The sequence below is a fragment of the Gadus chalcogrammus genome, chromosome 6, assembly GCF_026213295.1.
Source record: "Gadus chalcogrammus isolate NIFS_2021 chromosome 6, NIFS_Gcha_1.0, whole genome shotgun sequence".
In the NCBI taxonomy this organism is placed as follows: Eukaryota; Metazoa; Chordata; class Actinopteri; order Gadiformes; family Gadidae; genus Gadus; species Gadus chalcogrammus.
The window spans coordinates 24534821-24560885 of NC_079417.1; the positions used below are offsets into that span (position 1 = coordinate 24534821).

General features: G+C 44.8%; 1 protein-coding gene and 1 pseudogene across 2 annotated transcripts in view; both read left to right on the forward strand.

Annotated features, from left to right (window-relative positions):
- The window catches only part of bmp2k (BMP2 inducible kinase), a 61793-nt gene extending 49330 nt beyond the window's left edge, over window positions 1–12463 (forward strand). For both annotated transcript variants that reach the window (XM_056591693.1, XM_056591692.1), the window contains 4 exons: window positions 2214–2354; window positions 3470–3627; window positions 5172–5416; window positions 9547–12463. In XM_056591693.1, coding sequence (XP_056447668.1) covers window positions 2214–2354; window positions 3470–3627; window positions 5172–5416; window positions 9547–9665 — 663 coding nt within the window. In that variant the 3' untranslated portion in view covers window positions 9666–12463. The remainder of the gene's footprint in view (window positions 1–2213; window positions 2355–3469; window positions 3628–5171; window positions 5417–9546) is intronic.
- A 150-nt stretch (window positions 12464–12613) lies between these two features.
- On the forward strand, window positions 12614–15698 carry LOC130383847 (BMP-2-inducible protein kinase-like; annotated as a pseudogene).
- The last annotated feature ends 10367 nt before the right edge of the window (window positions 15699–26065 follow it).

Genomic DNA, 26065 nt, shown 5'->3' on the forward strand with positions numbered 1-26065 from the left:
TGGCTTTGACTCCCTCAAGAACATGAACCACGACATGGAGGAGAAAGGGATTGTTGGCGGCGAATGTCTCCCGCTTGAGCCCCGCTGAGGGACCACCGCCGGAGGTGCATAAGCGCTGCCCGGCAAAGATCCCTTTCTCCTCCTTGTCGTGGTTCATGGTCTTGAGGGAGTCAAAGCCAAAGTTCCTTCCCCCCAATTCATTCTCAACCTTGGCTGAGATAACCCCCAATGCGAGTCTCGTTGTAGAAATACCAGAGACGAGAGTCCGACGTGTATGCGCCATCACACCAACAGCAGAACGGTTATCCAAATAACAAGGAAGTGTACAACACTTGCGTTACAGTCCTGGAGCTCTATATCTAAATAATATCATATAATAAATAGATATCTATATCATATAACATATTGTGTGCGCCTCCAGACGATATTATGAATCACAAACGACTTTGTCGGGTTCTGCGACGTCTCTGGTTCTTCCACTTTCACATCAACCTGAAGTCGACTGAACCGCGCGCTGCCTGCTGCCGGCTGCCCGCTGCCGGGCGATGGTGCCTCGCGGCAACCGGCAGCATGTCGCAGTTCATGTACTTCAGCGAGTCAAACCAAAGTTCCTTTCCCCCAATTCCTTCTCAACCATGGCTCAGATAACCCCCACGACAGTCTCGTTGTGGAAATACAAGACACGTCAAAGAACCGACAAGAAACACTTGCGTTACAGTGTGTGTATTCACACACACACACATGTGGCGCTCGCACGGTCGAGTCTCATTGGCGGGCCAACGTCTCTGGGCGGGCCAGGCAGAGTAAGGGGAGGAGCTGAGATTCCTCATGACGTCATGAGCACAGATTTCCAAATCAGCGCGCTTGAGCCTCCGTTTTTTCAAAGGCGAGCAGAACAGCTAGTGCTCGTTTTACACCAAACGCAAGTTTTAGCCACTGGGGGACCATAGGCAGGCTAGGGGAACTCATATTTATGTTAGAAAACCTCATAAATTGAGATTTTCATGTCATGGGACCTTTAAACACGTTTTCTGAAACTAGCTCAATTTCTCAAAACTGAAACCTGAGAAGAGTTAATCATTTTGTCAAAACTCCACAAATTCTTCTCAAAACTGATTTCTTCCACCAAACAGTAAACACAGCTATCAAATGAATATCTCTTAGAGAGCATCAATTAAACACTGGTGTGATCAATTCAAATCCCTTCCATCAAAATACTATTTACATATGTTTTGGCTTCATGAGGCCATGTTACATGTTCCAATGTATAAAATTGTTTAGAAATAGCTTCTTTTTTTTTAAGTTGCAATTAGGTAGTACATATAGCATAAAGAATGTTGCCATATTGTAATACAATACTGTGAATATATCAATATTGCATTGAAACAATCGTGAATACAATGCATATTTGTCTATCCAATGGGCTAAACTCACAATCCTATAGTTGATACTGCAACATTATTCTGACAATACACCAATGTTACCTATTTCGGCAAATTCCAGTACATTTACACAATTGCACTGACAAGTAAAATGAAAAATACTACAGTAAGAAAATGTTTAGACTGTCTTTCGGGGGATGTAATGTTGAAATCAGTGCACAAGTACAAAAAGGTAACGAAGCAAATATTTATTTGTTACTGTAATGCAGTAAAATGTTCAGCTGAACTGACTGCATTAAAAGCTTTTAGTAGGCCAACAAAAAATAAAATTAGGATAGAAATGAGGTGAAACAGATATACATGTAAATCAGTCTGTATCCCACCTCCGGTCCTGATCAGGCCTGAGGACCATATCTACAACACAGTAGAGCTCAACTGAGGCCTCTTTTATGCTCTGACACATGAGTGTGAAAACAGTGGAATTGTGCTTAGAGTTAAGCAGTCTGGAGTCTTGTAGTTGATACATGAGCTTCAAGTTTTCAGAATTGTGTGCATAGTTCCATTTTTTTGTGTGTATACAATCGAGAAAAACTGTAACGACACTCATGAAAGAAAATAATGTTGAGGAGAACCCAGTAACTAGACACCATTACTAATACTGGTCAGTTTCTGGGTTCACAAGTTGGTGGATGGGTCAGTAATCACCGTTGTTACCAGTGTGTTTTGCCAGACTATCTTAGTCTATATAAGGTCTTGTTCTGTATAAGTCTAAATGTTATTACGACCCTTATGGCTTGAGGATTGACCTTTGACCCTTTCCGTGTCCATCAGTACCAACAGGCCCTGCTCCAGCAGCAGCATCATATGATGTATCAGCAGCCTGCGTACCAGCAGCAGGTAGCCCAGGCCCAGGCCCAGGCCCAGGCCCAAGCCCAGGCCCAGGCCCAGGCCCAGGCCCAGTACGCCTCCATGGTGAGTCCACAGTCCAGTTCTCATCCAGGTTAAGGCAATCGGTTTAATGAATGTGAATTCTACCATGGGTTGTTCCCAACAAAAACGTAGACTAGGCAGATTAGATTAGTCGACTAGTCTTTTAGAGGTTAATCAAATGGGATGACAGCTCTCATAGCCGTGATCAAATGATGAGTATTACTCTACAATGACGGCAAAGCAAACCCTATCGTGTTATATCTAGAAACTATTGCTGAATGAAATTGTAGTGCTATGGTTGTATAGTTATACATTTATCGTTTTATCATCTATAGTTATAGTTGTATGCTTCTTTGTGTGTTGTACTGTAAATGTCTGTTCCTTGGATGTTGCTGTTCATGTATCTAACTAATCAGTTCCTGTGAGAACATTGTCCTGTATCCTTAAATCTGCAGTGAGTTGAAGGGCCCTGTATCTTTAAATCTCCCATGAGTTAAAGGGCCCTATATCTTTAAATCTGGAGTGAGTTGAAGGGCCCTCTATCTTTAAATCTGCAGATTGTTGCAGGTAGATTTCAGCCAAAAGATTATAATTATAAACATAGCATAGCTTTAGCAACTTGCAGCTTAAACTTAGAAAGCACATGGAGGCCCAGCGGGGGGCCGCCTGCTGGCGACAGAGACGGGTAATTCATTATATGTCAAGACGGACTAAATTCAGCCTCCGTAGAGCGCTGGCTCCTGGTCTCTCTGCAGGCCACCCAGGAGGCGGCCTCGCTGCCAAAAGTATTGGAAGCAGATGCTCTGAATTTCTGCTCACAGAGTCCAAATCTCCTTAGTGGTGGTGTTTACCAACCCGTTGAATCAAAACATTTCAAACACAGGTCCTCCAAATACCCACTATTGGAGATGCAGCGTTTTTAGATAATTTCCCACACAATGCTAACCATCTGCTTAGCTTCAGAGGCAAGCTGTTCTTGTCAATGGGGTGGGGGGGTCCGTGCCAGCTGGTCCGCTAACAAGGGACGATCAGAGTCTGATTATCTCCACCACTAGGACTCAGTTTATTGGTTCAGGTTATGAGGATATGAGAAACTGTGGTAGTGGATGTGGTGTCTAACCGTCCTTCTTTACTTCTTTCATCTCTTCCCTCCTCAGTTCTACCAGTACCAGCAGGCCTTCCTCCAGCAGCAGCAGCTTCATCACCACCATCATCATCATCCACAGCACCTCCCCTATCACACCACCCCCCTGGACACCTACCCTCCCCCCATTACCACAGGGAGGCCACTGGGGGGGACATCCACTAACCCAAGGTACTATCACCCCCTATACACTAACCCAGGGTACTATAACCCCCTATACACTAACCCAAGGTAAAATCACCCCCTATACACTAACCAAAGGTACTATCACACCCTATAAATTAACCACAGGTATAATCACCCCCTATACACTAGCCTAAGGTAAAATCACTCCCTATACACTTACCCCAGGTAATATCACCCTATACACTAACCACTAGAGGTGTAACGGTACACTGAAGTCACGGTTCGGTTCAGACATCACGGTTCGGTACGATTACGGTACAATGAAGGGAAAGTTGTACCATCTAGTGTCATACAGTCTATCCCCTGAGCTAGCTGCAACAGTCTGAACTGTGTAATCTCAGGTGTAAACACTAAACAAGTACCCCACATCATCTCCAGACAATCAGTTATAAAACAGAAAATGCAGCATGTCTTATTTATGATAGTGCAAAGTACACAGAATTACAGAGCCTGTCCCCCAATGAGCTTTCCACAAACGTGCCGTTTTAAGGAGGAGGGTGGGGGTTTGGCCCTGAGCAGCCTGCGGCCACGGTACCATGCGCTCGTGTTTACATTGGATGTATCGCAATGGCGCGGCGCACACAGCTTTTGGCCGTGCTCTGTAAATATTCTGGAACACTCCGGGTGCTCCAGCGGGAGTCCTGGAGCTTCATATCTAAATAATATCATATTATACATGGATATCTATATCATATAATATATATTATCACGGCCAAATGCTGTGTGCGCTTCCAGACGATACGACGGCGTCGGGTTCTCCGACGTCTCTGCTTCTTCCACTTCCACAACAATCTGAAGTAGACTGAACCACGACATGGACGAGAAAGGGATTTTTGCCCACGATTATTGACGGCGATTGTCTCCTGCTGGAGCCACGCAGCGGGCAGCGCCGAGGCGGTGGTGCCTCGGAAACGGGCAGCGGGCTCCAGGGCTCCGGCAGGACACAATCGTGGGCAACAATCCCTTTCTCCCCCATGTCGCCGTTCATGTACTTCAGGGAGTCACGCCAAAGTTTCTTTCCCCCAATTCCTTCTCAACCATTGCTGAGATAACCCCCACTATGAGTCTTGTAATACCAGAGACGTCAGAGAACCCGACGTGTTATGCGCCATAACACGCTCGGCTACCTAGGCGCCAATCAGGGCTGAAGTGAAGTTGTCCCTGAAGAACTTGCGTATCTAAAATTAGTGCCCCATTACATTAATTAATTTGCACGCCAGTTTTATTCAATTGTATACCGTGTATTCTTCGTGTAAATCCATGCACCGAACCGTGACGTCCGTACCGATTCGGTTCACTACAACTACATGTATCGTTACACCCCTACTAACCACAGGTTATATCACCCTATACACTAACCCCAGGTAATATCACAACATATACTGTACACCTACCCTGTGCGGGGTATAACATGGGCTATAAGGCGGCTGTAGAGTGGCTATATCATGGGCTATAACGTGGCTGTAGAGTGGCTATAATAACATGGGCTGTAAACGGTGTGTATTTACCTGAGTTCTGTTCCTCTCTAGAAACCCTGTCATCGGCACAGGCGGCATAACCCCGCCCTCTCAAGGTGTAACTCCGCCCTCTCAGGGCATGGGCCAGCTCTCCCATGGGGTGACTCCGCCCTGCCATACGGTGTCCTCGTCCCCTCAGAGCACCATGGCTCCGCCCCCTCCTGATATGTCTGGCTGGAACCCGTTTGGAGAAGATAACTTCTCCAAACTGACCGAGGAGGAGCTTCTAGACCGCGAGTTCGATCTCCTCCGAGCCAGTAAGATGAACCTCTTAATGGAATAATTTAATCTAACAATATAATATTCTAAAACCTCTGATGTACTTACTCTAGGACAGCTCAAAATGGTCTATAAAATTTAGCAATCATTATTGGAGCCAACAGTTATAGGACCTCACTTTCTGGTCTCCCAGTCACAGGCTGAGGTATGGCTGTTTCAAAGAACCTAATAATTCCTACAATAACAATAGGTATCCACAGATGCTTAATACCTAATACACAAAATTGCATTATATGCATAACTAGAATTGCAATCCCTGAAGGTATTGCGGTGTGAATGCTGACGCTGAAATGCTCCGCTACACTGCTGAAGCTGAACATTGAAGAATCATTACACTGAATCTAGGAAATATGCTGAACATCTTGAATGTAGAATGAAGTCTGTAGGATGAAGTATGAATGAGTTGAAGGGTTTTGAAGTCCCACCGCTTACGTCAGCGCTAACATCGCTAATGAAAACTCTAACGTCAGCGCTAACGTCAACGCTAATGCTGCTATCCATTTGGATGGTACGCAGTTACGAACGACCAGCTTTAGCGAGAACATGACCTATTTCCCTTGCTCCAGCCTTCCAGTTTGTCATTTGTGTTTCTGTCGAGCCACGAGGGGGAGTAGCAGCAGGCTAGTCATCATTAGCAACATAGTCTCTTTAGAAAACCAGTTGGAAAACACAACTTTACATTGAATTGCACGCAAAGCAAGACCGTGCAATGCATAAATCGGTGACCGGATTAAAGCAGCAATGAAATCAAATGTGTAAGAGGATTTAAAAACGACATTAAAACCACCAACGTGGTACAAATACAAAGAAAATACATCTCAACCCCCATTAACTATGGGCGCAGCCATCTTCTTTGCGAGTTGTACAGCTCTGCTCGCTCCACTTTGCAAGCGACGAGATACTACGACCAAAAGGGGGCGTGCCTTAGTGAAATGGCGCAAGAAAGATGGGAGATTTGCAATTTACCACTTGCACGTACCGGCGTACCATCCAAATGGATAGCAGCATTAGGTCACCGCTAACGTCCATTATTGTAGTCCACTATTCTAGGCCATGAGGGAGAGAGAGACTGTAACAAATAAAAATTCTTGGCCGAATACCGAATGTGGCTTTTGCTGTTTTTCATTCATTTCATTCATTCATTTTAACAGGTGCGCTCGGCTCGTTTTTCATCTCCGTGTATTGTCATTTAGTTGTTTACAAATTTACGTGCGGCTCCTTTTTTAATCTCTTTTGTTGCAGTGCACCCGGCTTATCCCACACTTGTTGCTTTTTTTTTTCTCACATCATCAAAAATAGAAATGTTCGGTATTATTTTTCGGCCTTTTTGCTCCTTTGCCGAATTTTCGGTGCATCCCTAGTAACAAAAACTACACTTCCCTGCCCCACAGTGACTTTAACCAGACTCCAGAGTGGCGTGTTTGCCACTGATTGCTCAACGAGAAACAGCTGAGGCAAACGGTTAGAGTGAGACCAACTGAAAACTAATCCGGAATAAAACTAAAACTGTGATTCTCAAAAAAGTATAAATTATATCGAAATTCTGTTGAAATATTATTGAAGATACAAATATGTAGATCTGTTTAATTGTTTGAATTCACCAAGTTATGATGTCTTAAGTTGTTGAAATGTTGAAGACGATGAACGATGAATCAGCATTTATTTGAATTTTCCAATGGGAATGAATGGGGGAATTTGGGTGAATAACCTTGAATATCTCGGGAATTATGAATAATATGAATACAGAAATGAATAGCATAATGGTACTAACGGAGCTGAATGTTTGATGTTTCTACGTTGAAGTATGTTGAAAGAGTCTAGAACGGAAAAACTGCGGAAAAATAATCATTATAATAAAAATAAATATGTAGCATTCCTAAGATGTGAATGCTTGCAGCATTCACACCAAATATAGCATTTCTAAGATGTGAATGCTGTAAGAATTACCATCAATTAATGTCCACAACCATAATAGTTTCGTGCGACATCTGTTATCTCTGGTCAAATTAAACAGAATATATAATCAGGATCCTATTCTGATTGCTTGGTGGTGGATTAATCCTTGCGACTGTTTAGACCATTCATGCCAATTCTTTATTATTTTTTGTATAATTTCTATTTTCATTATTTAGCAACCCCTATGCCTACTTTAGTTTTGCACATCAAGTCATCCCCAGTATCCATGGGGATATACTTTAAAGTTGCATTGTTTTTTGGAATAACATTGAAATGATCTAATAATGCATTGAATTGATCACAGCCCTTTGAATTTGATATTTTTACATACATTTTCGATTTGTGGTGTGCAATATATTGGACATACTACTTGCATCACGCAAGTGACTTCCTCCGCTATATGTTTAAAGCAACATAGAGCGACATTCTGTTGGCTGACCGTCATGCTGACCGTAATCTTAAATGAAAAACAGCAAGTCCGACCACGAATTCTGCAGGGGCTTTCATTCTGATTGTGTTAAAACCCAAAGCCATCACCCCAACCAACCAGCCATCATGACAATGGGGGTATTAAGAAATGTTCTAAAAATAAAAGTTTAAAAACCTAACAAAATGTTCTATCAACCTGAGCAAGTTTCAATTACGAAAGCTAGAGAATAGAAAACTGACAAAATGTTTGAAATGTAAATTTGTAAACGAGGAGAAAGGAGCATCCGGGAAAAAATAAGTGCATCCAGAAACGCCAAAATGTCGTCAGTTTCAGGAGGAGAATATATTATAATGATATATATATTGTTTAAACTCTACATGCTCTGACCCTCCCCTGGCTTTATGTTATTTTGTGGGGAGAAATTAGCCAACAGTTGCATGAATCACAGGCCCATGTTCCTCACTAAGTATTGAGTATTGGCACCCTTTTAATGTTTACACTGTCAAATAGAACGCACATACATTATTTATCTTCATTTTATCCCCCCAAAACATTTGTGCCGGTGAAGGGGGGACTCGGCTGGAAAAATATCTTGGAGGGGGTACACTAGTGGAAAGGTTTTGAGGTGGCATAGACTACTGCTGGCATAGACTATTGCTGGTTGTTATGAATGAATAACCACATTAAAACTCCCAAACTATAAAATGGCCTATGATCACGTTTAAGTCAACTTAATCAGTTAGCCACACCCTATGCGACTGGTCTTGAGGCTTGCCTTGCCGTCGGTTGTCCAAACTATCTTTAGGAAGTCCATACATCAGGAATCTACAACCAGGTTCTCCACGCCCTCTCCTCAACTCTTGACGGGAGTGAGGACCGCAGGATAAGGACTCTGGTTGCTCTGGTTAATACCCATCAAGAAGCAGCTCAGGCCATTTAAAATTCCAAGGAAGAAAATCTCGGCCTGGTCAACATTTTAATTATGTATGCGAGTCAATCCGTTGCCAGGATCGTCTTTAGTATCTTCCAATGGTTCCCCCTACATAGGGGCCCGATAAATAGGGCTGGGTAAAAATATTGATTCATCAATGCACTGCAATTTATTTGTTCTCGATTCAATTTTGAATCAGAACTTTTTTTAAATCGATTATTACCATTTTTTTTAAATAAAATAAATAATACAATTAAAAAAAAGAGCATACTCAGTGATTGTAATCTAGAAGCGAGTATGCCTAAATGTACATGCCCTTTTACATTTGTCCATGTTATGATTATAACTTTTATGCTGCAAGCTTAGCTCAGGAACAATACTATACAATGGTGTATTCCCTTTTTGCTAGTTAAAGTACAATGAAAGGGTTAATTCATTTTGAAATGGTTAATTCTAAATAATATTGAGGTATTTTTGTCATCTGCACGTATTATTGATTCGATATCGAAGCAAATGGATCAATATCGAATCGATATTCGAATCGAATGAACACCTAAAGAATCTAATTGAATTGAATTGTGAGGTACCTGGCAATACCCAGCCCTACCGATAATACCCAACCAGTTAGAAAAAGGGGGTGAGAGAAAATCATGTGTTTTGGGGGTGGGGAGCGCACCTGGGCTGGACCCCTAATGCACCCATAGCCCGGGTTTGATTCAAATGTTAATTCAACAAATTAGTTAGTTGATTAGTTGCCCGATTCATTTACTGATTCATTGGTGTGTTTCCAGAGAACCCGGTGGCCAGAGTCTCCAGCGTGGAGGTGGACCGGCCCACTGGTGGTGCTAAGCTCTCCCCCCCTGAGGATGTGTTCGGCTCGGTGCTGTTCGTAGCCCCAGGCAAGTCTTAGAGGGAGCTTGGCCTGTGCCCCCCACCCCCCCACCCTGACCCTCCCACACCTCCTCCTAACCAACCAATCACTATGGACCACCTGCTTCCTGTTGGATCAGGTGTGAAGTCCTCACCTGGAGGAAAGTGTAAGATATTAAGTATCAAGCTCATACCTAATTCAATAATTAACTGATGATGAGGGTGTCTGCAGTGACCATGACAGTCTCACTGCTGTTGATTGGTTGACCGCCACACCATGGTACGGACAAGTAATACATGAGTTCTACACAACAACGTTTACCATGCTTCATGGTGATGTGGCTTTTAGCAATAATAACTATTACATACAGATATTCTGTATAGTTCTACACATAGATACCATGTACAAATGTCGGTGATATTAACTAGGAAGCGACGAATGATACTTTTGTGAAGTTCCAGACAGTAAAGTTATTCCACTGCTTGTCTGCTAAGGATATATAGTCGTAGAGTGATTGGACTAACATTGTGTCAAAGTTGCTGACCTTGCCATCAGTAAATAACCCTGCCTTTAAATGTGAATATCAAATATATGCCTATCAAATATATGCCTTGTATGCTGGGGTCTCAGGCCTTAGTAAGCGCTTTATACCATAAAATATATGTTGACTCATTTTAAATATATGTCAACATCTTTTGAACCTGTTCTAGATGGAGAAATATTACAAATGGAGATAACACCCAACTCCATGGGTCCAGGGAAAACAAAAGAAAACTTGCCAAAAAGCTCATAGCATCAACAGCTAATAGAATCAATCACTAATGGCACTAGCGGCTCATAGCATCATACGCCAATAGTATCAACATCTCATAGCATCAACGGCTAATGGCATAAACAACAATGGCGTACACTAGTTCTTCCTATCCTTGTGAATCAGTTGCTTGTGATACAAATTATCACTTTAGTTAAGCACATACTTTGTTACGAAAAGAAAGCCATTATTTTTATGTTCTGCCAATGCATTTGATGGGTTTATTTGAATAGCTTTTTGTGATTAGTCATCTTATTCGTAGTTGTATTGGAAAAGTGTTGAGCTATTCCCTTGGCGGTAATCTGTTGCAGGCATAGCATTAGCCTGGCTCGGAAGATTAGCCTATACGGGTCTTCAAGTTAGCAGATATATGGGTTCTGTCTGGGTAACCAGGCATTTTATTTGTTATTCGTCTTCTTGGCACTACTTCATGCTAAAACCACTAAAATCAGGATTCTCACTGATACAACAATTGTTAGCATCAGTGATTATGGCTCATACAATCCTACAGGGCTGTATGTCTGCTCAGTGACTCACCATCCCCCTTACAGAGTCCTCTCCTCAACTCCATAGATAGTCGGAGGACGAGGTAGTTTACTGAACCTTCAGCTTCCAGGAAAGCTCTCATCTGCTAAGACAGCCATACCAGAAACATTGTGCTCCCGTGTAGGTGAATGCATACTAGCAGTGACAGATCTCCTCTAGACCCAAGCCAACACCCATATTGCTGCACTTTCTAACCAACTGCTGAATATTATCCCTCAGTACAGATTGTGACAAAGGCTATCCTCTTACAGTGGACATATTCTGTCTTGGTTCTGTTTTTTATGTAAAGGTTGTTTCCGGCAGAATTTTATCGTCGTACAAGTTCTTCCATGAGTGTTTGGGGCACTGATATTGGTTAGATAAGTTGCTGGTAAAAGTCACCATACCAGCAGTACTCGCTAACTGGTGCTAGTTATCTAGTACTAGTTATATCTGGTACTATAAAGTAATATTGGCCATGTGTGCTCAACTTTAGGTGAATAAATTGTACAACATGTTGTGTTTCTTTGCTACAGACTATGTCAACAGCCTTGTATTATACTGTGAGTGTGAATGTAATCTTTCATAGAATGTTACTGATAAATAAAAACAAAGATTTAAAGGAAAATAAATCACTGATTCTTTTTTATGGCTTGTTAATTGACCATTGATTGAGGGGAATGTGTCTCAGCTAATGGGATAGCTTACACCCACCAGCTTACTATCATGTTTCTGGCTGTTCAAAGAAAACCAATGTTGCAAGGGCAACATACATTTTAATGAATAAGCAGTACTCCCAACTTTCATGGAAGAAAAATGCAAATTGTTGATTTTAAATATATGCACTTATTGTATGTCGTATTTAGTTATAGTACTTAGTTATGTAGCATCTTATCCTAGCTATCTGTTGTATATGGGGAATGGGTTAATGTAGCGATTGTTTGTGCTTTCCACTTGGTTCTTTGAACGTCCTTATTGTACAGAGCGATATATTGTGTCACTTTCTTATGACAAATGTACTTTCCAAAGCCGCTTTGGATAAAAGCTAATACTAAATGTAAATGTAATTTTAACCTAACCTTAATTTATCTTAGCCTAGCTCATCTTTACCTAGCTTGAGTTATCTTATCTTGTATTCTATCCAACCATAGCCTACCAGATTTTACTCATGTTTATCATATTAAGCAGTTATTTTGGCCTTGTTTACCTAAACTGGTCCGGGCCTAGTTTTTTGTTTAAATTAGGTTTTGTTTGCATAGTTCATTTTTAGCCCACCCTGTTGGATAGTTTTAACGGGTGCTTATTGTACTACAAAATGTTAGGTTATTTGCCCATAACAAGACAGAGTTGTTCCTTTCTTGAGTTAGGTGGTGCAATCAAAACGTGGCAAACCCCTTTGACACTGACTACGACCAAGGGCTATACAAATAAAATGACTTGACTACTCTCAAGAAATAACAAGTGGGAGTGTCCACTCAGATGTAGGATGGATAGATATCCTTTTTTACCAGCAAAGGTGATGTTGAAAGGTTGTCCTTTAAAGTTTGACTTCAGCCTTAATCGGCGGACCCTCGACCAAGGTGGTGACCACTTCCCTGGTCTCAGCCTCCTCCATTGTGACCATTGTGACACACGCACACACTCGGACCTTCTACTGGACTTTCTTCTGGATTGTTTCCAACGATCACAAACTCTGGTTATACTATCTGCTGTAAGAACTGATCTAATTTAACTATTTAATAGTATAGCTGGTCAGAATAGCTTCTTCTCACACACACACGCACACACACACACCGTTTGTTGATTGCAGATGATATTTTAGTCATCAGAGAATGATTTTATTGTTCCTGTTGATGTATTCTCTGAATTACCTCTTTCCTGTTTAGGTCTTCTCAGATGACATCACATTTCCGCTTTGTTTCTCTTGTAGCGAGGGACCCCCCTGGGGAGGACCTGGCAATCGACGCCCCCTCTCCACCTCCCACAGAGGAGGTCCCTCCTGCCATGAAGGAGCAGGAGGCCTCAGAGAGGAGAAGCGGGGAGGAGTCGGATAGTGACTTTGAGTCAGACCCTCCTTCCTCTAAGAGCAGTGAGGAGGTGGAGGAGGAAGAGGAGGCGGAGGGGCTGAGCGAGGAAGAGGAGCAGCAGGAGGAGTTGCTGGGACAGCGCCCCCTGCTCATGGATTCTGAGGAGGAGCCTTACGAAGGAGAGAAGCCCAGGGGCTCTGTGGACGTGTTCGGGGCCGCCCCGTTCCCTCCGGCCCCCTGTGGGCTTGGCGCGGACGACCTGGACGTCTTCACCAGAGCTCCGTTCAGCAGGAACGTCTCCAGGTCCTCTCCGCCCACCTCCCCCGGGGCCCCGCCCACTCCTAGTGAATCCCTTCCCGCCTCACATGAGGCCCCTCCCTTTTTAGTTGAAGCCTCGCCCACACCCTCAGAAGTCCCGCCCACCTTGTATGAAGCTCTGCCCGCTTCCTGTGAAGCTCCACCCATGCCACCTGAAATTGTGGACATGTTTGGATTCTCTCCTTTCACACTTGGGGGCCCCAGCTCCACCAGGGACATGGAGGAGGCGCAGCAGGGGGTGACCAGACTGTCATGGCGGCAGAGAAAGACCAAACAGGAGGCGGGGGTGGGGAAGCGGCATCGCCGGACCACCAAGCCGCCGTCGCTCCGCACACCGGAGCGAAGCCGAAGACTTAGGAGGGGGGGGGGGGGGGGGCTGCACCCAGCTCCTTGGCTCCTCCCACTCCAAGGAAAACATTGCCGTCACCATGGCAACCAAAGCAGAGAAGGGGAACATGGAGGAGTCTGCGGTGCTGGACCCATTCGGAGCCCGACCTTTCCACACCCAGACCCCGTGGACCTCCCCAGGGGCCCCTGGAGGCCCCCGGTCCCCTGAAGGGTCTGGGTACCCTGAGGATGGAGAGGGGATGGATGACTTTGGGGCCACCAGTTTGAGGGACGGTATGAATGACTTCGGGGCCCCTAGGGAGGGTTTGGATGACTTTGGGGCCCCTAGGTATAGGGAGGGTATGGATGACTTCGGGGCCCCTAGGGAGGGTATGGATGACTACGGGGCCCCTAGGGAGGGTATGGATGACTATGGGGCCACTAGGCAGAGAGAAGGTATGGATGACTTCGGGGCCCCTAGGCAGAGGGAGGGTATGGATGATTTCGGGACCCCTAGGCAGAGGGAGAGTATGGATGACTTCGGGGCCCCTAAGCAGAGGGAGGGTATGGATGACTTCGGGGCCCCTAGGCAGAGGGAGGGTATGGATGACTTCGGGGCCCCCAAGCAGAGGGAGGGTATGGATGACTTCGGGGCCCCCAAGCAGAGGGAGGGTATGGATGACTTCGGGGCCCCTAAGCAGAGGGAGGGTATGGATGACTTCGGGGCCCCTAGGCAGAGGGAGGGTATGGATGACTTCGGGGCCCCTAGGCAGAGGGAGGGTATGGATGACTTTGGGGCCCCTAGGCAGAGGGAGGGTATGGATGACTTTGGGGCCCCTAGGCAGAGGGAGGGTATGGATGACTTTGGGGCCCCTAGGCAGAGGGAGGGTATGGATGACTTTGGAGCCCCTAGGCAGATGGAGGGTATGGATGACTTTGGGGCCCCTTGGCAGAGGGAGGGTATGGATGACTTAGGGGCCCCTAGGGAGGGTATGGATGACTTAGGGGCCACTAGGCAGAGGGAGGGTATGGATGACTTTGGGGCCTCTAGGGAGAGTATGGACGACTTTGGAGCGGTGCCCTTCACTGAGCTGGTGGACGGCCCCAAGCAAGGGGACCTGGACCCCTTTGGAGCGGCGCCTTTTCCATCCAAACCATGACACACACACAAACATATTAACACAGCTACATTTATATTTTGGTAAACGGTTTCTTTTACCAAAAATGCAGTGTTTTGATTACATTTAACTGTGAGGAAGGTTGAATGGTGGCTTTTAGTAGTTCATTTTCGGACGAAATGATGGATGTGGACTCTGTAGACTACTTTCTCTGTACCCTTCTGATACACCCAGCGGCCTTAGAACCCCCCTCCCCCTTAACCTTAGTATCTATGCAAAATGTCATGTTGGATCACACATGGAGTTATTTTATTAAAGGAGGCTTATAAAAGTTTTCTTAAAGTGTGTTCAGGTACTGTCAAGTTTAATCATGTGTCCCCAACCAGAACATATGAACTTCCAGAACTTCCGCTCTCCCATCAACCACATCTTTGAACCTAAAAGGGATACCAATGTTAACACTAAAACAATGTGAATTTTTATTGAGATTTTCCAGCATTGAAGACTCTGGCTGTCTTAAAAAGACCTGGGGCCTCATGTACTAAGGTTGCGTACGCACAAAAACGTGGCGTACGTCCTTTTCCACGCTCACGTTCAGATGTACAAAACGTGAAATGACCGTAAAAATGTGCGGTCCCCACGCCAGCTCCAGAGCTGTCGTACGCACGTTTCTACAGCTATTGTTCCTTTGGCGACACTTAGAGGTGACGCTGGGAAACTGGGAAAAAAGGTGAAAACAATGACTCAGAGTGATTTGCACATCAGAGACACACTAATGAACAATTAACACACCTTGCAATTATATGGGTGGCTATAAAAGCATGCGCAATGGATGAAGAAAATAGTTTTAAAAATGGCTGCGTTAGCGTTGTTAGAGGACATCGCAAATGGTCAAATCCGAAGGGCGCTGGAGACGCCGGGGCCGACGGAGGAGACGCCGGGGCCGACGGAGCAATCCGTGCCCTCTCCCTTGCTTGTCTATTCAAAAATAAAAAATGTAAGTTAATAAACACGAGTCAAAGTCTTTATATCCTGGCATCTTTACGCACGACTTATGTGTATTGCAAGCAGCCAATTGTATGACCAGTATAATTACAGCATTTATGACTTCAGCATATTTACCTTGGGGATGATCGGCGTCCCCTTCATGGGCTCCCACCACTCCGGTGAGAGCCGTGTCACCGATCAAAGCGGCCACTCTCAAATCGAAGGGGGAGAGTTCCCCCACTCCCGTCCCCCCACCTGTTGCGGTCACGCTTCGGCGGTGGGCGAAACCCTCCGCTTCACCACCACCTTGAGGTCTGACCACTTTTTTTAATTTCAGAGTGTGTGCGCTGCTGAGACCCCACTGCATTGACGGCCTCGCAAACACACTCCCACTCACTTCTCTTTTGTTTTGCATTTATCCCTGTTGACAGGGTTCCAATAGCATATGCTTGCGCATTTCTACCTCGTGGAGCAAAATCTCGAGCTCAGACTCCGTGAAGTTTCGTTTTTTGCCTCTGTTCATGGTGCCAGGTGATCGGATTAAGAGGTGAATCTCAGGTCCAGAGGCCTATTTAAATGAAATTGCATATTTAAATGAGGGCGTGGACAGGGAGGAGTTTGGCACCTCGGCATGCAACCCAGTCGCCAAGAAAATACGTCCACGGTGTACGTTTCCATGAACACTGGATACGTAGCATTTCAACGTAAAAAATAGCGTGTTATACCTACAGTATCCACGTGTGCCGCTGTGGAGGCGGGTTTCGGGTTTGGGTTTCACGGCTTTCGCGGCAAATTGTGGACACGATTGTTTAGGGGGGGGGGGGAGACACGTTTGTTGAGGGGGGGGGGGGGGGGGACACACGATTGTAGGGGGGGAGGGGGGGGGGGGGGACACGTTAGTTGAAGGGGGGGGGGACACGTTTGTTGAGGGGGGGAGAGACACGTTTGTAGGGGGGGGGCACGCTCGACAACGAGAGTTGGTTTTTATTGAACGCTCGACAACGAGAGTTGGTTTTTATTGAACGAGACTTCAACACGGAACAGCTGCACGAAACGATGGTCACGTCACTCTCGGTGACGGTGTCGACAATAATGAACACACGAACAATGTTAATAGAACAACACACAACCACATAACATCCCGAACCCATTAACTCCACTTAATCCTAACAACAAAACAAGTTAACAAAAGCCCCATTTGTCAACTGAGAACCCCAATTCCCAGAATCCCCCGCGGCTCCGGAACACGGCGTAGCTTATATTAATCTTTATTATCTGAATGGGAAATGCAATATTTTAGGACAGATACACCATTAAACGCGTTTCTAATGACATTTCTAGCGAGAAATGAACATTTTCCTTACATAATCTTCAGTCAGTGAATGTGTATGATCTTCATTAATCTTTATTATCTGAATGGGAAATGCAATATTTTAGGACCGATTCACCGTTAAACGTGTTTCTAATAACATTTCTAGCGAGAAATATACTTTTTACTTGCATAATCTTCAGTCAGTGATTGTGTCTGATCTTTAGTTTGATAGTTATTTGATCGGCTCGCTCGCATGTTTCAACGACGTCAGGTTGCTTTCGCTAAACTAGCAGCTCACGTGCTTCCTGCGTTTGTGTTATTAAACTGTTACTTTATGTATCTTTTAATGATATCATCTTGTTAGAAACACGTATATCTGAGAGCCAACCCAGTCGCCAAAAGCATACCTACGTTGACAGTGTACGTTTCGTGAACACTGGATTACGTCGCATTTCAACATAAAATAGCGTGTTATACACACACACACACGCACGCACACGCACAGACACACACACACACAAGCACACACACACACGCACAGACACACAGAAACAGACACAGACACACACACACACACACGCACACGGTGCATTTCGCTGCTAAAACAACAACAAAAAAATATTCCCTCAAATAGTATTACTTTCAAAATGTTGGCCAAACATGGCCAATAATATCATTTTTTATTTGGGATGCTTCTAGGACATTTTGGGTGGATTTTGAACGGTATGTGGGGGGCACGTTTTTTGCAGGACCTGGCAACCCTGCGCTGTTGCCCGAGATCTGGATCCACCCCGGCGTGGTGCCGTCTCCTTTTGACCTTTTGACCCCAGACTTCTGGGGGAATAGCTGAATCAATTCATTAGTCAATCAGAAGCATGTAAATATCTTCACGGTGGCGTATGAGGACGAACAAGGGGTCCTTCAACATCTACGCTTCCAGGCGATTGCAACGGTGCCACACATGAGCATATTCGAATATGTTTAATGGTAGTAATTAGCTGTCGAAATTGGAGGCCTTAAACAATACTGAGCAGCTATTGATTTGCTTCCCGATAAAGATTAGTACAAATGACATGTTATTTAGCATCTACACGTTGAGCTGAGTCCAATGACACCCAGAACGACACTCTAGCTAATGGTAACATGTATTTTACATGGTACACCTAGGTCTAGGACATGATCTCGGTGTAGCAAGAGGCCGAGCTTGATCTCATTGGACTCAGCTTAACGTGTAGATGCTAATTAACATGGAATTGTCAAAATCTCAATCGGAAGCAATCTATAGCTGGTCATTATTGATAAAGGCCTCCAAAATCGACAGCTAATTACTACCCCGAAACATATTCAATATGATCATGTGTGGCACTGTTGCAATCGTCTCGAAACGTAGATGTCAAAGGACCCATGTTTGCTCGGTTGCACCACCGGGAAGATATTTTCATACTTCTAATGGTGATTCATATTTTAAGGTTCCTCGAGTTGAGACTTTAAGTGGCTGCAGCAGAAGTGTTGAGACGAAAGATGATATCAAGAGATTTATAGAATATTCCCATTCACATTATGATTCTTCGTCGTAACATCCGACCAATGTTACGACATTGGCCCCCCCCCCCCTCAACTAACGTGTCACCCCCCCCCCCCCTCAACAACGTGTCTCCCCCCCCCCCCCCCCTCCCCTCAACAACAGCTCCCCCCCCCCCCCCCTAACATCGTGTCCACAAAGTTGCGGCGAAAGCCGTGAAACCAAACCCGAAACCCGCCTCCCAGCGCACACGGGCTACTGTAGGTATACCACGCTATTTTTTCCGTTGAAATGCTACGTATCCAGTGTTCATGGAAACGTACACCGTGGACGTATTTTCTTGGCGACTGGGTTGCGGCATGTGCGCTCAATTCCACGTTGATCGAGATGTACAAAAGAAACGTGCTTGGATCCATGCGTTCGCACACTGTGATACAGCGGAGGATTGTGTTGCGTAAGACAGTTTCTGGGTTTTGGCGTACGCCAAGTTTCAGTATGAAATCCACGCAAGTCTTAGTACATGAGGCCCCAGGGGTCTCATTTATAAAACTGTGCGTGGGATCGTTACTAAAATGTGTGTACGCCCAAGAAGCCAAGTGTGTGCGTGCGCGCAAAAAATATTCGATTTATAAAACACTGCGTACGCACACCTGACGCAATCTGATGCTTATAAATCACATACTGACTACAATTGTGGCGAGCTGTCATCAGCTTCCACGTCCGCCCTCTACACAGCCCTTTTTATAACCATAAATGGTCAATGCAAGTGACCGTCATGAATGCCGATCTGCATATAAACAGACTCAGATTGCCGGTATTATGGCGTGTTGGAAAACAGATGGCAGAAGTACTGAAAAATCAAAAAGCAAAATTTCACGGAGGTGAAGGGGAGACACGTGGTTGGGGAGATGGAAGGCCCCCGAAAGGTAGTTTTGTTCGGCGGTCCACGTATTGGGAGCGCCAACAACAAAAAAGCGAGCGTGCATGTTGCATGCAGCATGTGAACTCGTCAGTAGCACGGAGCGCACTGTCCCAGAATTAAAAAAATAAGTGGTCTGACATATCGTTACATATTTTTATTGTAGCCTACCAATAATCGTTATGGTCCCTAAATACCCTCTCCCTCCGAATCCTGCCATTTGCATGGTCCGCCAGAAGTGCCATATGGTGCAGCATTACCACGGCGCTCACCTCTGTATTGATAGGGTTACGGTAATAAGACTGACGAGAACTCCTTGGATAATCAGTTTGTAATCACCCACGTAAAATGTTCTTGAACATAACTGTTGCGTTAGACATTATTCACAGGAGAAAAACACACACGACCGCCATCGTCTCTTTGGTCGGGGAACTACACGGACCGTTTATTCTGCGCATGATCACATGACATTAAACAGTGCACGCAGGCACGCATGCTCATATAATGAAGTCTCTTTGTAGGCTACTTAAACATGGCTTTGCCCTGCATTTATATCACTAATATACTTAACACTCCACTCAATGACATGTTTATAGCTCTCTCTAATAGTAAACAAAACTTTTTTTTTTTTTTACAGAACACCAGAATATAATAATCTATAATAAACATTTGGCTCATTGACAGTGTTAATAACAAAATAAAAAACGTTGCATCTGTCAGTACCCTTCACTCTCCAAACAAATACCTCTTGAACTTCTCAAGCTTAGCCTTCACCACTGGTTTGGTAAGGACATCAGCTACCATGTCTGCAGTAGGGCAGTATTCTATAGCTATTTTCCCTTCTGTGTGTGCAGACCTTATAAAGTGATACTTTATATCTACATGTTTGCTTCTCTGTCGACATACTGGGTTCTTTGATAAAGCTATCGCCCCCTGGTTGTCCTTGTATACCTTCACTGGTACATGCTGGTTGCTGCTGTCTATTCCTGCTAGTAGTTGTACAAGGTACATACTCTCCTGAGTAGTGGCTGCTAGTGCCATATACTCAGCTTCGCAAGTTGACAGTGCCACTGTAGGCTGTTTCCTACTTTTCCAAGATATAGCTGGACCATTTTCAGTTAAGCTGAAGTAGTATCCAGTTGTGCTTCTCCTGTCATTTTGATCGGCTGCCCAATCAGCATCACTATATCCCTCAAGTTGTAGGTTTTCATCACTTTTCTTGAAGTGTAGTTCTTGGTCTATAGTACCTTTTAAATACCTGACTAGGTTTTGAAGTAGCCCAATGTTGTTGTTTTGGTTCCGCTAGGTATTGTGATCATTTACTCACAACCCAGCTCAGGTCAGGTCTAGTACATGTCATAATGTATATCAGGCTACCTACTATCTCTCTATAGCCTGTTGAGTCTATAACTTCACCTCAGTGTCAAAATGCAGCTTCTGCTCACATGGGGTTGATCTTGGTTTGCATTCAGACATTCCAAACCTTATCAACATCCTCTCTATGTGTCTCTTTTGAGTCATTTTGATCTCTCCTTCACTCTGTATAAAATCGATACCCAGGAAGTGTTTAAGTGGACCCATATCCTTCATCTTAAACCTTCTCTTCAACATCTCTTTTACATCATTGAGTGAGGTGTTGTTACTTGCCGCTATGAGTAAGTCATCTACCCTACTAGCAGAATCACTTTCTCTTTCTCAGATTCTCTGCTGTAAACACAATGGTCAGCCCCATTTTGCACAAAACCATTCCCTGTAAGATGATCATGTAGTAACATGTTCCAGTTACGCCCGGACTGCTTCAACCCGTACAGTGACTTGTTGAGTTTACATACCAAGTGTTCTCCTGTTTTTGACTTGATTTCAAAACCTTCTGGTTGTTCCATGTATACCTCACAGTCCATCGGAGCATGGAGGTAAGCAGTCTTCACATCCATTTGATGTAGGATGAGATCTTCTTTTACAGCCACCTGCATCAAAGCTCGGACAGAGGTCATGTTGGCTGTTGGTGAAAAAGTCTCATTATAGTCAATCCCTTCCACTTGGCCATAACCCTTTGCGACATATCGGGCTTTGCACGTTTCAGATCCATCTGAACTCTCTTTTACTGCATATACCCAGCGACCTCCCACTGCTCGCTTGCCCTGTGGCAGTGGGGTCAGAGTAAAAGTCTCATTCTCTGTTAAAGAGGTCATCTCCTCTTCCATTGCGTCAGCCCACATTTTAGAGTCCATAGCCTCTCTAAGTGTTTTAGGTACACCATAAGTCACTCTGTAGAAATATACAACATTTTAATCATCATCATTGTTACACTCATCTTTACACTGGTACTCCTTTAAAGGTAGGGTACGGAATTCGCTTTTTTGGCCATTTTTGCAAAAAAATTTTAACCTTGAAATCCTTATCATAACCCGCTTACAGCCACTGGTTATAAGTACTCTGACATGAAAATTAAACAAGTCAACATCTTGGGAGGCCGGGCATGGCTCGAAACACTCCAGCCAAGCATTTCCATTGCCACCGGTGCAATGGACAGTAAGTAGGCTACGTCAACAAACGGTCGACTGCATCCCCCTCCCCCGCCGTCGACCCCCTTCTTGCAGTACTCGTGACCCAGAGCTCGTGACCCAGAGCAAGCTCCTGTTTGTTGTTATCCTGCGGTAGCTAGCCTACTGGAACTAATTAAAGGTTGGGTACGCGATTTGCGAAACGCCAGCAGATTTTGAAAATACACAACTCAAATGGTCCTACCCCCTCTCCTTCAACGCTGACTCTGACTCCACCCATTCCAATACCTGGACGCGCAATCATGCACGAGCGCGAACAGAGATGCGCGAGAGCGAGCCAGGCTAGCGTAGGTTTCGTTTAACAACATGGCACTACATTCAGCTGTAAATTGCACCCAGTACCGCGGGAACCGGGAAGTAGGGGTTTTGGGGGTGCTGCAACACCCCCTGTCCGAGGCCCTGTCTTATCACAGAAAACGATAATTTCTAAAAACTCCCAAAGTGGAGATTTCTGAAAACGCCGGTTATGTGTTGTCGTATCAACGGGGAGAAACGGGATTTTAGGTTCTGAAGCGTCACATTATGCACCAGGAAATGCTTAACGTCATGTGAGCGTCCGCTGTAACCGTATTGGTCCGAATATAAACACAAACCCCATTGTAATACGACCTATATTTGGAAAAAAGATTTGAAGACCAGATCTTGATTTCATGAATAAATAAATTGTATTAATTGAAATAATATACGAAAATAAAAAGGCATAGAATAAAACACTGCATTGCCACTAAACAGTAGTGCAAATAGGCCGTACTGATGTGTACACCAAAGACTTCCTGACACTCCTCTGCCCCGCTGTGTTCGCTCTGGCTGTGGTCGCTCCGAACTGTTTCGGCCCGTGGCAAAGCGAGTCATCCTCGCTGCTGTCCAAGGCATGTTGAGACGCAGCATTTATTTAATGCTCATATGTCCTAGTGCTGAAAAAAGGTTATATGAAAAAGTGTGAGGGTAGCGGTGGTGCGCTAAACTTGTTCTGTGAGCAGCTGGATGTGAACCATGGTGTGAAGGAAGTGAACACAACAATCGATTTTCAACTGTGCGCGCATGCACTGGTGTAATTGAGCTGCGCTGCTATATATCTTTTTTATCAATGTGACGAGTTGCGAGTCTAGTGCAGGCCGGGTTTTTTTTTCTCCAGCACCCCCTGCTGAGAATACGTTCTCGCGGCTATGGTTGCACCAGATGTTATAAACATTAAACGGTCACATAAATCATTACTATTTTTAGAAAATGTATGTTTGTTCCATATAATTGTATTGGAAGTCCTGGTTTTCACTAGGGTTGCCGCGGTGTGGACATTTTCACACCGAGTAATACACTCGTCTCAACACCGGTATTACCGAGTATAAACGGTATAAACTTTGAAACTAGGTCAACCGCCACACAAGCATCGGTTTTTAGACCCTTCTCGTCCTTCAGTTGCCGCCAACGTTCAAAAGCAGCGCCTAGGATTATTCTTGATTTCAGTTTTTCTCTTTCAGGCGTTTTTATTATCAATTACTCTCTGAAAAAAGAGTTTTCCTTCTCTTTGCTGGTGGTGGTGGTGGTGGTGGTGGGATGGTGGCGTCTTGTCTGCCATGGAAATTGTCTTCTACTGCTAGGTCCAAATGTGGATTAACTAGTTCCAGTAGATACCGCAGGATAACAACAAACAGGAGCTTGCTCTGGGTCACGAGCTCTGGGTCACGAGTACTGCACGAAGGGGTCGCGCGCGGGGCGCGGGGGAGGGGGAGTGCAGTACGACCGTTTGATTGACGTACTTACTGTCCAATGAAACTCGGTGGCAATGGAAATGATTGGCTGGAGTTTTTCGAGCCCTGCCCGTTCCACAGATGATTGACAAGTTTAATTTTCATGTCAGTACTTCTGACTCAGTGGCTGTAAGCGGGTTATGATAAGGATTTCAAGTAATTTTGCAAAAATGGCCAAAAAAGCGAATTCCGTACCCAACCTTTAATCCACATTTGGACCTAGCAGTAGAAGACAATTTCCATGGCAGACAAGACGCCACCATCCCCACCACCACCACCACCACCAGCAAAGAGAAGGAAAACTCTTTTTCAGAGAGTAATTGATAATAAAACGCTGAAAGAGAAAAACTGAAATCAAGAATAATCCTAGGCGCTGCTTTTGAACGTTGGCGGCAACTGAAGGACGAGAAGGGTCTAAAAACCGATGCTTGTGTGGCGGTTGACCTAGTTTCAAAGTTTATACCGTTTATACTCGGTAATACCGGTGTTGAGACGAGTGTAGCTTACTCGGTGTGAAAATGTCCACACCGCGGCAACCCTAGTGAAAAACCAGGACTTCCAATACAATTATATGAAACAAACATACATTTTCTAAAAATAGTAATGATTTATGTGACCGTTTAATGTTTATAACATCTGGTGCAACCATAGCCGCGGGAACGTATTCTCAGCAGGGAAAAAAACTCAGCCTGCACTAGACTCGCAACTCGTTACATTGATAAAAAAAGATATATAGCAGCGCAGCTCAATTACACCAGTGCATGCGCGCACAGTTGAAAATCGATCGTTGTGTTCACTTCCTTCACACCATGGTTCACATCCAGCTGCTCACAGAACAAGTTTAGCGCACCACCGCTACCCTCACACTTTTTCATATAGGCCTAACCTTTTTTCAGCACTAGGTCATATGAGCATTAAATAAATGCTGCGTCTCACATGCCTTGGACAGCAGCGAGGATGATCGCTTTGCCACGGGCCGAAACAGTTCGGAGCGACCACAGCCAGAGCGAACACAGCGGGGCAGAGGAGTGTCAGGAAGTCCTTTGTGTACACATCAGTACGGCTATTTGCACTACTGTTTAGTGGCAATGCAGTGTTTTATTGCTATGCCTTTTTATTTTCGTATATTATTTCAATTAATACAATTTATTTATTCATGAAATCAAGATCTGGGCTTCAAATCTTTTTTCCAAATATAGGTCGTATTACAATGGGGTTTGTGTTTATATTCGGACCAATACGGTACAGCGGATGCCTCACATGACGTTAAGCATTCCTGGTGCATAATGTGACGCTTCAGAACCTAAAATCCCGTTTCTCCCCGTTGATACGACAACACATACCGGCGTTTTTCAGAAATCTCCACTTTGTTTTTAGAAATTATCGTTTTCTGTGATAAGACAGGGCCTCGGACCAGGGGGTGTTGCAGCACCCCCAGCACCCCTACTTCCCGCGGTACTGGGTGCAACTTACAGCTGAATGTAGTGCCATGTTGTTAAACGAAAACCTACGCTAGAACTCAAGTGCCCCTGACTTCAGCCCGCAGATCGAGGAGGAGCTAAATGTGGGTGGGTCTAAACGTTTAACCCATGGTTTTACCCTCTCGGGCGCCATCTGGTGGCGGAGATCCGGCAGCACATTCTCAAACATCAATACAGCACAGCACAGCACACAGCACGATGACTTACTGTTCGTGTATAATGTACACGAACAGAGAGCGGCAACTTACCTCTAGGCAGAAAAGCGCGCAGTATCATGGACTCAGACGGAAATACGTTCTCCGCTTTCTGCAGAAAGCGGGAGAACGTATTTCCGTCTGAGTCCATGATGCTGCGCGGAATTTTCCTTAAATGTGGGCGGGGTTAAACGTTTAACCCCGCCCACATTTAGCTCCTCCTCGATCTGCGGGCTGCAGTCAGACAGGGGCACTTGTGATCACATGACATTAAACAGTGCACGCAGGCACGCATGCTCATATAATGAAGTCTCTTTGTAGGCTACTTAAACATGGCTTTGCACCTGCATTTATATTCACTAATATACTTAACAATAACCCCTTTTTAATGGCTGATTTGTCATGAAAAGCATCATGAGTAACGGACAACGATTGTGATGAGTAGTGTGGCTTGGTTTTTCACAGTTGGGATTTAATTGACATTTGATTATGTGTTTACAGTCTCATCTCATCTCATTTTCGTCCGCTTATCCGGGGTCGGGTCGCGGGGGGGGGCAGCTCAAGCAGTGGGCCCCAGACTTCCCCT